The sequence below is a fragment of the Brassica napus genome, unplaced genomic scaffold (genome assembly GCF_020379485.1).
Source record: "Brassica napus cultivar Da-Ae unplaced genomic scaffold, Da-Ae ScsIHWf_22;HRSCAF=44, whole genome shotgun sequence".
Taxonomy (NCBI): Eukaryota; Viridiplantae; Streptophyta; class Magnoliopsida; order Brassicales; family Brassicaceae; genus Brassica; species Brassica napus.
In genome coordinates this window covers 50,419-63,024 of record NW_026015686.1, presented here as the reverse complement: position 1 = coordinate 63,024, position 12,606 = coordinate 50,419, and the positions used below count along the sequence as shown (strand labels likewise).

The 12,606-nt window shown below is 33.8% G+C and overlaps 2 protein-coding genes across 2 annotated transcripts; both read right to left on the bottom strand.

Moving 5' to 3' along the window:
* Nucleotides 1-3,162: 3,162 nt before the first annotated feature.
* On the bottom strand, nt 3,163-5,679 carry LOC125600588 (protein SUPPRESSOR OF npr1-1, CONSTITUTIVE 1-like). Its single transcript, XM_048773230.1, has 3 exons — nt 5,401-5,679; nt 4,867-5,274; nt 3,163-4,473 (listed from the first exon to the last, which is right to left on the bottom strand). The coding sequence occupies exons 1-3, from the start codon at nt 5,677-5,679 to the stop codon at nt 3,247-3,249; spliced, it is 1,914 nt and encodes a 637-aa protein (XP_048629187.1). The 3' UTR covers nt 3,163-3,246.
* An 83-nt stretch (nt 5,680-5,762) lies between these two features.
* Nucleotides 5,763-8,766, bottom strand: LOC125600589 (disease resistance protein RPS6-like). The gene is made up of 2 exons (XM_048773231.1): nt 7,006-8,766; nt 5,763-6,924 (listed from the first exon to the last, which is right to left on the bottom strand). Exons 1-2 carry the CDS (start codon nt 7,470-7,472, stop codon nt 5,763-5,765), a joined length of 1,629 nt encoding a protein of 542 aa, XP_048629188.1. The 5' UTR covers nt 7,473-8,766.
* Nucleotides 8,767-12,606: the final 3,840 nt, after the last annotated feature.

The following is a 12,606-nucleotide window of genomic DNA, read 5'->3' as shown; positions in this document are numbered from 1 at the left end:
CTGAATACTTTAATTAATCTTGTTACTTGTTTCTCACGAAACCCTCAAATCTTAAAACCCCCATATTGTTTTAGCTAAGTATTGATCCCATAAAGATAAAGTGTAACCGTTGGTCTCTGTGGATTCGATCCTACATTCGATTGTGGTAGTGTGCACATTAGGTTATTTGGTGTGCGTATACACGTAATATCAGTAGGCCTGAAACTTTTATCCGAGATCCGGATTCGATCCGAAATTCGAGCCGAATCCGGAATCGATTCGAGATTTGAGCCGAATCCGGATCCGGATAGTAAAATGTTGGATCCGTCAAAGCCGGATCCGGATATCTTGATTTTTTAGTCTAGATATCTGGATCCTTAAGTTTTATTAATAACTATTTCAAAAATAGTAATACCGAATCATAAAGATAATATTATTAGAAATTTGTTTAACTGATTTTAACATTTTGGGACATAAGTAGTATGGACATTGTAAAACCCAGACATAAGTAGTATGGACATTGTAAAACCCCTATTTAAAAAGAAATTTACTATTTCATTTAGATCCTATATAATTTGTCCAAAACCGAGTAGGAAAACTAAACCAACTAAACGTCAAAAAAAAAAACTAAACCAACTAATACACAAATGAGCTCAGACACCGTTATATATGGGTTTGAATTTTTATGCAAAAATGATAGAATTTGATGCAGTCAATACAGATGAAAATAAGGGTAACTGTACTCAGCAACCACAGAATAGTAAAAATACCTTGCCAACGTAGTCCATCTTTGCAAACTTGAAGGACGTATCAAGAATACCAAAGAGTCCCGAGAAGAGAGAGCATGCGTCAGAGAACTGCTTCACAGTCACCTGCGGCTTCCGTGAATTCACCGTGGCAGCCAGTCCCTTGAATGCGTCGGCAACAGTTTCCATATTTCCTCTTTTTCCGATTTCGTTTGAATAATGACATGTTCGAATGAAGAGATAATGATTGCATATTATAGTAAAATGACACCCTCTCATGGTCGATAAAGTCAAGATTCTCTTTTTTCTAGTTTATTAAACATATTAGTATTTAATCCCATGTTTTTAGTTGTTAAGTTATCTAGTTTTTTCAATTTTGTCTCCGTTGAATATTTGCTTTCAATATAGTTTTCTTACGCGTTTGTTTTAAACCAAGAAAGGAGTTGGTTCATAGGCTTTTGACTTTTCTGTCTGAAAACCAGTACACATTATTAAGGCATTAATCATGCGAACTCATGCTTCAGTTAAAAAAAAAACTAATCTAATTTTCTCCAAATCATTCGATTTCTAACTGATAAATGTTTTAGAATTTTTTCCAAAAATAAGTTTTAGAAAATGCTTTCAAAACTAAATGAGTAAATGTTTAAAATTTTGAAGTGTAGTTTTTGCGCTTTTTCAAAATTCAACTCTATAAAAAAAATTCACCTCTATAACTTTTCTTATTTAAATATTAAATTCAGTTATATATATATATATAAACTAGAGGATTCATAACCAGTATTTTCTAAAATCTGTCAATATCTCAAAATATTAATTTTCATCTTAAAGTAAAGGAATTATATGAATTTTGGGTCGACAGCTTTTATAATTTTTGGTCAAGGGTCGATAGCTTAACATAGAGACTACTTTACTTCTCTCCAACCCGTGTATCAGCTTTATAATTTGACTGGAGATGTCACCGATCTCTCTTATTTCCCACTGGTCAAATGTGTGTACGTGGGATGAAAAATACTCCTGAGCAGGTGGGGGAGCAGGTTGGGTTTCTTTTGGGTTTCCCACTAACTTGTATATATCTTTCAACTTATTTGTCTTTATTGTTTTCAATGGGTGTTGATGCATGCATTTTTAAGCTATATATATAACCGTCTATCGTTAACAATAACATGCCACGTCTTCTTAATACTTACCACTATTGATAGATTAGGTTTTAACCCAATTATCTAATTAAATCCACGTCGAATAGCAAACAAGTTATTAGCTAAAGCCATAAAATAAATTTTGTTTGTTTGATTTTCAGTTTCTTAATTCAAATACATCAAGAAATTCCGTAATGAGAATTTAACCCAACTAAGAGACTACTCGCTCATGATCAATGAATAACAACAAAATCCAACGACAGAAAACATAATAAAATGGTATTAAATGAGAAAGAGATAAGAAAAACTTCTCCAATATAGTAGAAAGAAATATCCTTCCAAAAGTCTACAAAATGACTGAAGTGTTACAAATCTCTCACAATCTCTCTCAGTATGCTCTCTAGCTGTCAAGAACAATAACTAGTTGAAAGATACAAAATAAACTCGGGTTTTTAGGTTCTTAGGTCTTCAAATTTATTTGCAAATATGGAAAGTTGCTCAATTGTGTCACCGATTGATCGATCTCTTATATATGGATTGATCGATCCTTGACATAACTCGATCAATCCCCTATTAAAAGGATCGGTCAATGGCCTGTCAAACTGACGGCAGTTGAATTACGATCGATTTTTGACACTGATCGATGGATCTGTTCATGTTTCTAGCTCAGTTCGATCTTGTTCTTCCTTTTTTCTCCAAATTCATTTCCAAATGCGTTTTTCGGTAAGCTAACCTGTAACCTGTAATAGGTATAGAAGAACAACAAAAAGCGCTGAAAATACCAAAATACCTTAAAAATCCAATCATTCTTTGTCAAAAACCGAGTTTAAAACTGATAAAAACACAACACATCAACTATGTAAAGACAGAGTTTGATTCTTCACAAAGGGAGCATGTTTGTCAACGTGGAGCTAACAACCAACTGACGCAAAATTGCTGAATTTGAAAGTGCGTGTACTGTTTTATCGATGCCAGAGACACCAAGATCAACTTTTTGAAGAGTCAAGTTGGCAGCTCACAGACCATATTGCATAAATGAAAGTTAACGCGGAAGAACTGGATTTTAATCCACTTTCAAACACAATACATCTCTTAGCTTATTGTTCTGAAAAAATAAAATGTGTGAAAGAAGCAACGGTAATCGTTGTTAATAGATTCATAACTTGAAGAAATTTATTCATAGAAGTTTATAGAGGATATATTGATGATGGACATGGTACCTCACGGTGCAAGTTAAAGGGTTCTTGAGCTGCCCTAAAGAGTAATATCATGCAATACCTTTTTCATTTTTTTCTGAAAAAATTAAACTTTGATTTTTAACCCCATATATGTATGAAAAACGTTACAGTGGCCAATAGGTACTAACAAGAAGATGGTACATGCAGTCATTGGCATTTTAAACCACATCCTATTAGTCTGAGCCCTGTACTAACAAGACTAAACTCTATCTCAACTTGTTCGCAATTCGATTCACCGCTGTCTTGGTTTTGACGGAAAGGACAGTCAAATATAATCAGATGATCATACTCTTGAGGTAAGGAGAAATCTATTGACTCTGTTGACCCAGAGTAGTTCCCGTGGCTGTCTTTAAACCGGCAATGTACCTCAATGTCTATAAAGCAAAGATTATGGTTGGCGGTTTCTGTTCCTTCAGAAATCGCATCGACATCAGAAACCACGACGCAAGCCTTGAAGTTGAAGGCTGGTTGTTGAGAAAGAGAAGAATGATGTAGAGGGATGTTAAAGATGCTCCCAGCAGATCTGTGTGTAAAGTAAGGGGGCACTTCAACACCTGGTAAGATCAGATACTTGGAAGCTGATTGTTGAATGAAGTTTTCTTGATTCAAATTTATGCAGTTGGTGAAACTTATCAATGACAACTTAGTGCAAGTATTACTGGTGTCTCCTGCTTCCTCCTGCGGACAGTCTAGCAAGCTAACTTCAGCCAAATGCTCGCAGTCCGAGAAGAAAATCTCGCCAAGGTTTTCAAGCTTGAAGATGTTTGGTGAGATGCATCTTAGCTGTCTGCATTCCCACATTTCCAGGGCTTCAAGGCTAGAGAAGTTATCGATCCAAGGAGGGACTTCTTCAATGGCTGTTTGGTTAAGATAAAGAGTGGAGATATTGCTTGAGATATCTGGAAAACTTTTCAGCAGTGGACATCCACTGAGATTGAGGCGATAGAGAGATTTTAGGTTGATGCCAGTTGGAAGAGTCGCTAGATTTTTGCATTTCCACATTTCCAAGGATTCAAGTTTGGAGAAGTTTTCGATCCATGGAGGAACTTCTTCTATCGCTGTTTGGTTTAGATTGAGGGTTGAGATGTTATCTGAGATATCAGGGAAACTCTTCAACCGCGAGCATTCATTGAGGTTGAGGCGGTAGAGAGATTTCAAGTTGATGCCAGTTGGGAGAGTCTCTAGACTTGAGCATCCTGTCATTTCCAAGGTGGTTAGTTTATTAAGATTCTGAATTGATGAACAAGTTAGCTCCACCAAACTAGAGCAACCATTGAGATTTAGTGTCTCTAGACTTGTTGCCAGTGAAAGATCTGGGATTTCTTTCAGGTTTTGTGATCCGGACAACATTATCTTTGTGAGGCTTGTAAGAGGCTGAACAAACAAAACAAAAGAATTAAGACAACAAAAAATGATAGTAATAAAGATCTGGAATTAAGTCCTAACAAATATGTCCGTCCTCCGTATCACAAAGGTGGATTTTTCATTTGTAAATCGATAAATATTTAATAAAATTAATAGGTCTCTTAAAATAACTATTTATAATTATTAAATACTAAAACAATTTATAGAAACACACAAAAGGCTATTTTTGAAATAAATTTTCCAAAATATTTATCTTTGTGAAGCAGAGATAATAGCTTATATGCATGGTGAGTTTATACTGTTTATATATAAGCTTTTGAGTCTTTTATAGATATAAACTTGAACATATTTTGATACATTGTAATTTCTTGTAATTAAGAAGTTTCAGTAATTATGTCATACCTGAACTCCCTCCCATAACCTTCGACTCATGCTGTGCTCCATGCGAAGTTCAACAAGATTCTCAAGACGCAATTTAGAAGGAAAACTTTCAAAAGCTGTCTTGTTGGCAATGATGGATTCGATTTTACTCGAAATATCTGGGAAAACCTTCAACTGTGAGCAACCAGTGAGAACGAGGCGAACTAGAGATTTCAGGTTGGCTCCATTTGGAAGTGTCTCCAGATTTGTGCATCCAGACATGTTCAAATCCGTCAGTTTATTAAGACTTTGAATGGAAGAAGGAAGCTCCACCAAGCTTGAACAACCGTGAAGATTCAATGTCTCAAGATTGGTCGCCGTTGAAAGATCTGGAATCTTTTTCAGGCTTTTAGATCCTGACAAATCCATATCCTTCAGGTATGTAAGCTCCTGCACCAAAATAGACAAAGAAATAAACTGGACCGTGCAAGTAGTAATATCATACTTATTCCATGTCAATGTATTGGAATGCTATAATTCTAATCAACCACGTTCTAATAATTAATGGACACTAACCTCAACTTCTTTCCATAGCTTTTTAAGCTTGCTGTTAGGCATATTGAGTTCAACCAAATATTCAGGACAAAAATTAGAAGGCATGCATTCCATAGGATATCCTGGCCAACTTAGTAACTTGAGTTCATCCGGAAAATCATTGAGTGTTTTGGGTGATTGCCATCTAACTTCTTTCTTCGGTTGCAATGACCTTTTATAGAATTTTAGAAAACGGAGATTACTCATCCTTTTAAAAGCCTTTTCATGTATCTTCACCTTATCAATTTCATCTAGGTCCATTGATATACCTATAAGCTTTTCAGTACCCTGAAAAATACAAGAATCATTCTCTTAAGAAAGGCAAAAAATTAATCTCATTCACACTAGGCAGAGATTGAAAGAGAAAAACTTACGGTGCGATCTTTAAGAATATTGCAAACATCCTTTGAATCCATTAGAAATTCTCGTTCTCCAGGCTTGTCAGATTGTCCACGAACAATTTCTTTACCCATTTCTTGTACTAAACAGTGCATCTCCACGATGTTCGTATTATTCCAAGATGGTACCACACGTATGAGGGACTTATCAACTAAAACTTCAAGACCCATGTCAACATTCAACTCACTATCTGCAAGCATCAACTTGATGTAACTGACTTCATCACCGTTAAAAAGACACGCGACGTGACGAAACAATGCTTGATATTCTTTTCTTTCTAATGCTTTGTAGCTGAAGCTTAGTGCTTCCTCAATTTTCCCGTGTAGACCTTTCCGAAGAGCTGGCAACATATTTACCCAATGCGTTTTGTCCCTTTCCCGTAAGGACGAACCTATAATGTTAAGTCCCAACGGAAGACAACCTACACGCATTGCAACTTCAGACGCAACCTCCATGAACCCATCAGGCGGAGAATCTTGTCTGAAAGCAGATCGACATAACATCTGAAGAGCTATTTCTTTAGATGGGGTTTCAACCTTGTAAACACATGTAATCCCATGGGCCCTTAGTATCTGCATATCTTTTGTAATTGCAATTATCCTACTCCCAGGACCAAACCATTCATCTCCACCCGCCAACGCATCTAACACAACTTGATCATCCAAATCATCGAAAAAAATAAGTACTTTTTGGCGCTTTAGCTTCTCTCTCACGGCATTTAAGGTATCTACTTTTACCCCTTCCTTATCTAATATCTTGGAAAGGAAGTTTTCTTGCAAGTGCAGCTTCATGTTAATATCATCTGAGTTACCTTTGCGATAATATTCCTTACTCTTGGATATGAAACGCATGTCGATGAAAACTTTACCATGGAAGTGACGAGAGAGTCGAGCTTCTAGTGCTCTTGCAATAATACTCTTGCCAATTCCGGAAGGACCCCATATCCCAATCATCTTCACTTCCTTGGATTCCAAGCACAAGAGTGAACTCATCTTTTCCATATGCTCTTCAATCCCAACAAAGTCCTCAAAATCCTTAGACTGAGTTAAATTCAATTTACCCAAAACATCATTGGCTATTACTTCAATCATTGTTGCTTCGTTTTCCCTAACAATATGAAAAAATATCAATACAAAAACAAGAAATGAACAGTAAAAATGTCAAGTATGAACCAAGATAAAGTCATACCAGTTTTGAGAATGATATCCGACAAGATTTGCCACATCGGTCAAAGCTTTCTTCCATAGTTTTATCTCGTCATCTGTTCTTCTCAGGCAAGTCTTCTTAAAGACCTCTCCAAACTCTTTAGTCTGATGTCTGACATGACAAGGATCCACATCATAAAAAACCGGTATAACTATTTGACTTAACTCTTGCTGGCATTTCACTATCTCCAACAACTCGTTAAGGCACCAGCTAGAAGAAACGTAGTTTTGGGAGAAGATGACGATCGCAATCCTTGATTTTTTAATGGCTTGCTTAAGGACGGGATCAAGTGATTCACTTGTCTCGATCTTCTTGTCTTTGAAAGCACTGATGAGTTTTCGATCCAACTCCTTGAGAAAATGGCTGAGGAATGACTTACGGACATCTTCTCCTCTGAAGCTCGGGAAGACGTCGTATACCAAATCACAAGACGATGAAGAAGAAGACATGAAGAGAAACAAAATAAAATAACCTGACAAAGATTGCAACGATCTAATATAAATAATAATGCGGAACTTTTTTGGTGAAACTGATCACTCCTCTCGTATGTTTTGTCTGAAAGTTCGTTAGTCAACAAGATTGAAAGTTGATATAAAAGTTCTTTTCTTTTATTTTCTGAAAGTGAGTATACTTCATACGATGAATCTAAGATGTCAGGAAACAAAGACAACCCAGAGAGATGCAGGGAAAGCGACAACGCCTCTGTGTTTTTCTTTCTCATTAATCAATTAAGTTTTCTTAAATCCTTTATTAAAACTTAACCATAGTTAACTAACTATTTAACAGAGTTATTAATTTGCAAGATAATAATGGAGTACAGGTCTACAACAGTAGGCTATGGCATCCCATGTAACATAGTTTTAAATAAAACTTTTTCTGCTGACAAAAAAATAAAATAAAAATTTTCAGCAATAACTTCAAGTTGAAATGGATAAATTTACAATTAGCATATATATGTATGATCTTGATTGTTAAATAGAAACAATTATATATTTAAATGTATTGCCTAACTAATAAAATTGTTAAATAGAAAAACAGAGGACGAGATACACCTATGGCGGAAAGCTTAATTAATAGAAACGTATTGCCTGATTAATAAAATTAAGAGAAACTATTGTATATTTGAATTTTTCTTAAATTTTATCAGACATGTTGAAATAAAGTTCAGGCGTTTAAAAGATATGTACTTTCTAAAAAAAAATGTTTTGTATTTATTTATATTAAAACATATGAAAATCTGATAATGAATCATTTCCACAATTTTAGATCAGTAGTAATTTAGTAAATACAATTACATTTAAAAAAAGTATAATTTATTATTAATTTATGTAGAATATATTGAAAATGTATAATAAATATTTTTTTATAAACAAATGACTTTACAAAACATTTTTTTTCGAAAAAATATTAAACTTTTTGATTTCTGACAATTGGAAATGGTCATTATAATGCGTTAGTAACTTTTAACGAGTTACTATTGCTAGAAAGAAATATCATTGAGCAATCATAGGACACTGTTCATGTACTATATTTATATGTCGACAATTTTATACCGTCGGCCACGTGTCATCACTAAGCCCAGTTCCAATAGATTAATGATGATATATAGGACATGCTGCATACATAGCCACCCGCCCAGCCCACCAACCAGTCTTGAAATAAATTTGGGAAATTGGGAGACGTAACTATAAGACAAGGCAAAATTAAGCATGTAACCATAACATCTAAGAGGCTATGATATTTATACAATATATACTATTTTGTCCTTCTTCACTTTCACCTTTCTTTTTTAATTAATTTTATAAGTTTAAAAATAACTAATTCGGAATTTTTATATATCTATAAAAAATATAGATTTTTTTTGTATATGAAATGTTTTGAATTTTGTAAAACTAATATATATTTATAAAATTGAATATTTACAGTTATACTAAGATTATGTTCTATTCTATTTTGAAATACTCCCTCTGTTTTTAAATGTAGGTAGTTTTAGCAAAAAGAGTTTGTTTCACAATATAAATAGTTTACATATTTCAATGCACCTTTTTCATTTATTGGATATTGTGTGACCAATAAAATAATATTAAGCTTTTTATAATTGGTTGAATTAATTGATTAAATGATATATTTTTTTAGATAACAACTTTCTAAATATTTGTGCTTTTAAGTAAAACTACTTATAATTAAAAACAGAGGGAGTATAGAATATAATTATAATTATACAATATCATTTTCTTTCATTTTCCTGTCTTCTCTTTTCTATTTGTCTCCTTATGTCCTTTCCTCTCCGCTTGCCTTGTTACCTCTTTCTCTATAATGTTAAAATAATATATTATTGTATTATATTCTATTTACGAAACATGGAATAGAATTATGATTATTATATTTTTTCTTTTGCTCTCTCTCCCTCCTCCCCCATTCTCCCCTTCTATTTCTCCCTCCCTCCCTCCCTCTATCTCTCTCTCTCGTATATAGTTTTTCACGTACCATACTATATGGTCATCAAATATAGAATAACATTTTTTTTCTAATTTGTATTATACCAATCAAATATGCTTTTCATATGCTATAACATACATTTAAGCATCTATTTTATAACAATTATGTTTTTTCATATTAGACATTGTGTTTACTTTACTAAATATTACAAATAAATAATACACAGAAACTAAATTCTTTTTTATAATTATATATTTTTTTCAAATGATCTATTCTATATTGACATTATAAATAGAATAGTATCTAACTGTTATGTGACATACAAACGCTCACGCGCTACGGAGGAGTCTAACGTCTATTTATGTGATAAGTAGACACACTTCCCAAACTATGTATATATTCTTAATTCTTTTTTTAATATGGTTATACCACAAATTCTCCCAATAAATAAACCGTCTTGTGGAAGGGATTTATGCAGTTTATAGTAATTAAATGATCCAAGTTTTAATAGTGGAAGGATGCTTCACCAAATTTTATATATCCCATACAATTGACCTCTCCAAAAGTGGGGGACAGCACATCATGCATGGCCATTAGATGTGTAGAAAAAATTCTCGAGCCATACGCAGAGGCATAAAGAACTCTTCTTCACTCCCTGTTGGCTGAAAGAATCTCTTCAGATTCATGCAATTTGTCATGCTTAAACAACATTAGTTTGTTGAGATGCAAAACAAGGAAGCTCCATCATCAAAAAATGGATTAAACGGCTAGAACAAAAACAAATTAACGGCGTTAGGACACATATAATTTTGTGGACGTATATTAACTAGTTTTTCTCTAGTTAATTGAAACGTATACACACGCTGATGTTTTTTTGCCAAAAATGTTTTAAAGTTTGTAAAGAGCATCAATAACTTCTAGCAGATTTACCAATTATAAAAGGAAAGAAGGTTGAGAAAACCTACATGCACTCCTTCCCACAACGTTTTGCTCTTACCACAAGATTCGTTAGAAACATGTTGGATGGGAATCCCTCTCCGAATCCATCGGAAATCTTGATTCTAGAATCGCACTTAAAATCGCCACCTCAGTCAAAACGCTGAGCACCTTAAACACAACTTGGTTGTTTGATGATGTGAGTTTTGTTTGGGTTTTGGTTGAGGTTAGACGCCCTTCAGAGACACGAGACAGATATACATAAGAGATGGAGAGAAGAGAGACGAGAGGAAGAGTCGACGGCCAGATCTCTATCGCTTCTTCTTTCTCTCCATGACACAGACGTAAGTCCCTTTTTATCACCAAACCTGATCTTACTTATGGATATTCTCTGAATTCTTTTCTCTGGTATGAAAGTTGCTTACTTTTTTGGTTGATTTCGCCTTGTTTCTTGAGCTCTATTCAATCTGAAAGCTGTTAGAAACTTATCTTTTATCTTTATTGGCATACTGTTTTGTGTTGTCTGAAGAGGGCTGTGTTGGTTCAGGCACTGCAAGGACGAGACATCATAGCTCGTGGAAAGAAAGGAACTGGAAAGACTTTAGCTTTCAGTATCCATATCATCAAACACCTCACTGAACAAGCTGGAGACTACTCTGCTTTCAGGTTCTTTTGTTGTAAACTTTTCAGCTCCCTTTGTTCTTTTGTTGTTAACTTTTCATGTTCTTTTGTTGTTAGGTGACCAGATGCTTGCTGTTGTGAGGAGGCTGTGGAGTCGATTCTTGAGAATCTCCCACAGAAGAGACAAAACTTGTTTTTTTTCAAAAACTATGCCTACTTTGATGAAGAAGTTGGCGAGGAAGTACCTTCTATTCTATGGTACTGTCTTTTGCTCCTTTGTTTGTCTAACATGATTTTATTAATGACTGTTCCTTGTACATTTCTGTTTGCGGGTACATTTTTGTTTTGTGTTGTCTGAAGTGGAGTGGCGCTTTTGTATGTTGATAGTCAGAATTGCAGTGCAATATGCTAATCCTTTGAATTTAAAACCATTGCAGGTGTTCTGGGATTTTTCTACTTGGAGGTAGTTGCTATCCTTCCCAGTTGGTTCTGCTATAGAGAAGTGGGAACGAAGACAATTTGACTAGACAATATGTTCTCTTTCTTGGATACGTAATTTTTTCTCCAGAGTTATGTGTTTGCTTGCTTGATCTACTAGAATTAATGGGTTCACATTTTGGAACCCAGTGTTGATATAGCATGACAACTACCGGCAATAATGTTATTTGTAATATCATATATTGAGTTTGTTTAGAATTGTTCTCTCTCTTCTTAACATACTACTAGGTGATAACCGGGTGAATTTTTATAATAATGTTTGCTCATTAATCGGCTTTAACATTTGCAACACTACAATCTTTATCGATTTTAAAATGACGAATACAAATGTTGGTATCTTAAATATATCATCGTTGTTGATGAAGAGTTAATGTATTACAATTCATTTTAATTATTTTTAAGACTTCATATGTATAAAAATAAATTAAGTTTTGCGGTTGACACAAATCACCAAAACCAAATAAGCAACATCGATTGTATAATCACGAAAGAGGATTAGGTTTTATACTCTTGATTTGTTTACTATTGACTCTCCATAAGTGATTTAATTTTCTAACTATGTAAAGTTGTGCTTTCGTTCTCGTCTCTGTTCTATTGATATGAATTTAGTTTCTTTTTAACTTCTTCTATGAATTTGGTGAATTACATAAGTGTCAATTTAAAAAGATGGACATCAGTAAAAATTAGTTCTACTCCATATACATATCTAAGAATTAATTCTATAACAACAAAACAAATTATTTATTTTATTAGCCTATTCTTTTGAAATATAGTTACTTAAAATATACATATAAAAATATATATAATACTTTACCATTCTATTATATGTAAACTATGTATAAACTAAGAACTATTTGATTTATTAAATGATATTACACACCATTTAAAGAAAAGTGAGAATAACTCTCAAGGTTCCAAAAATAATACTCAAAGCTTCTTTTATTATAATGGAGATTCCAACTTATTTATAGGAAAACAAAACTTGCAAACAAAACTAGAAATTTATTATTCTAGGAAATCACCAAAGAAATGCATGGAGGAGAGAAAATGTTCTTGAAACAAGCATTCCTTGCATGCAAGAGAGAAAAT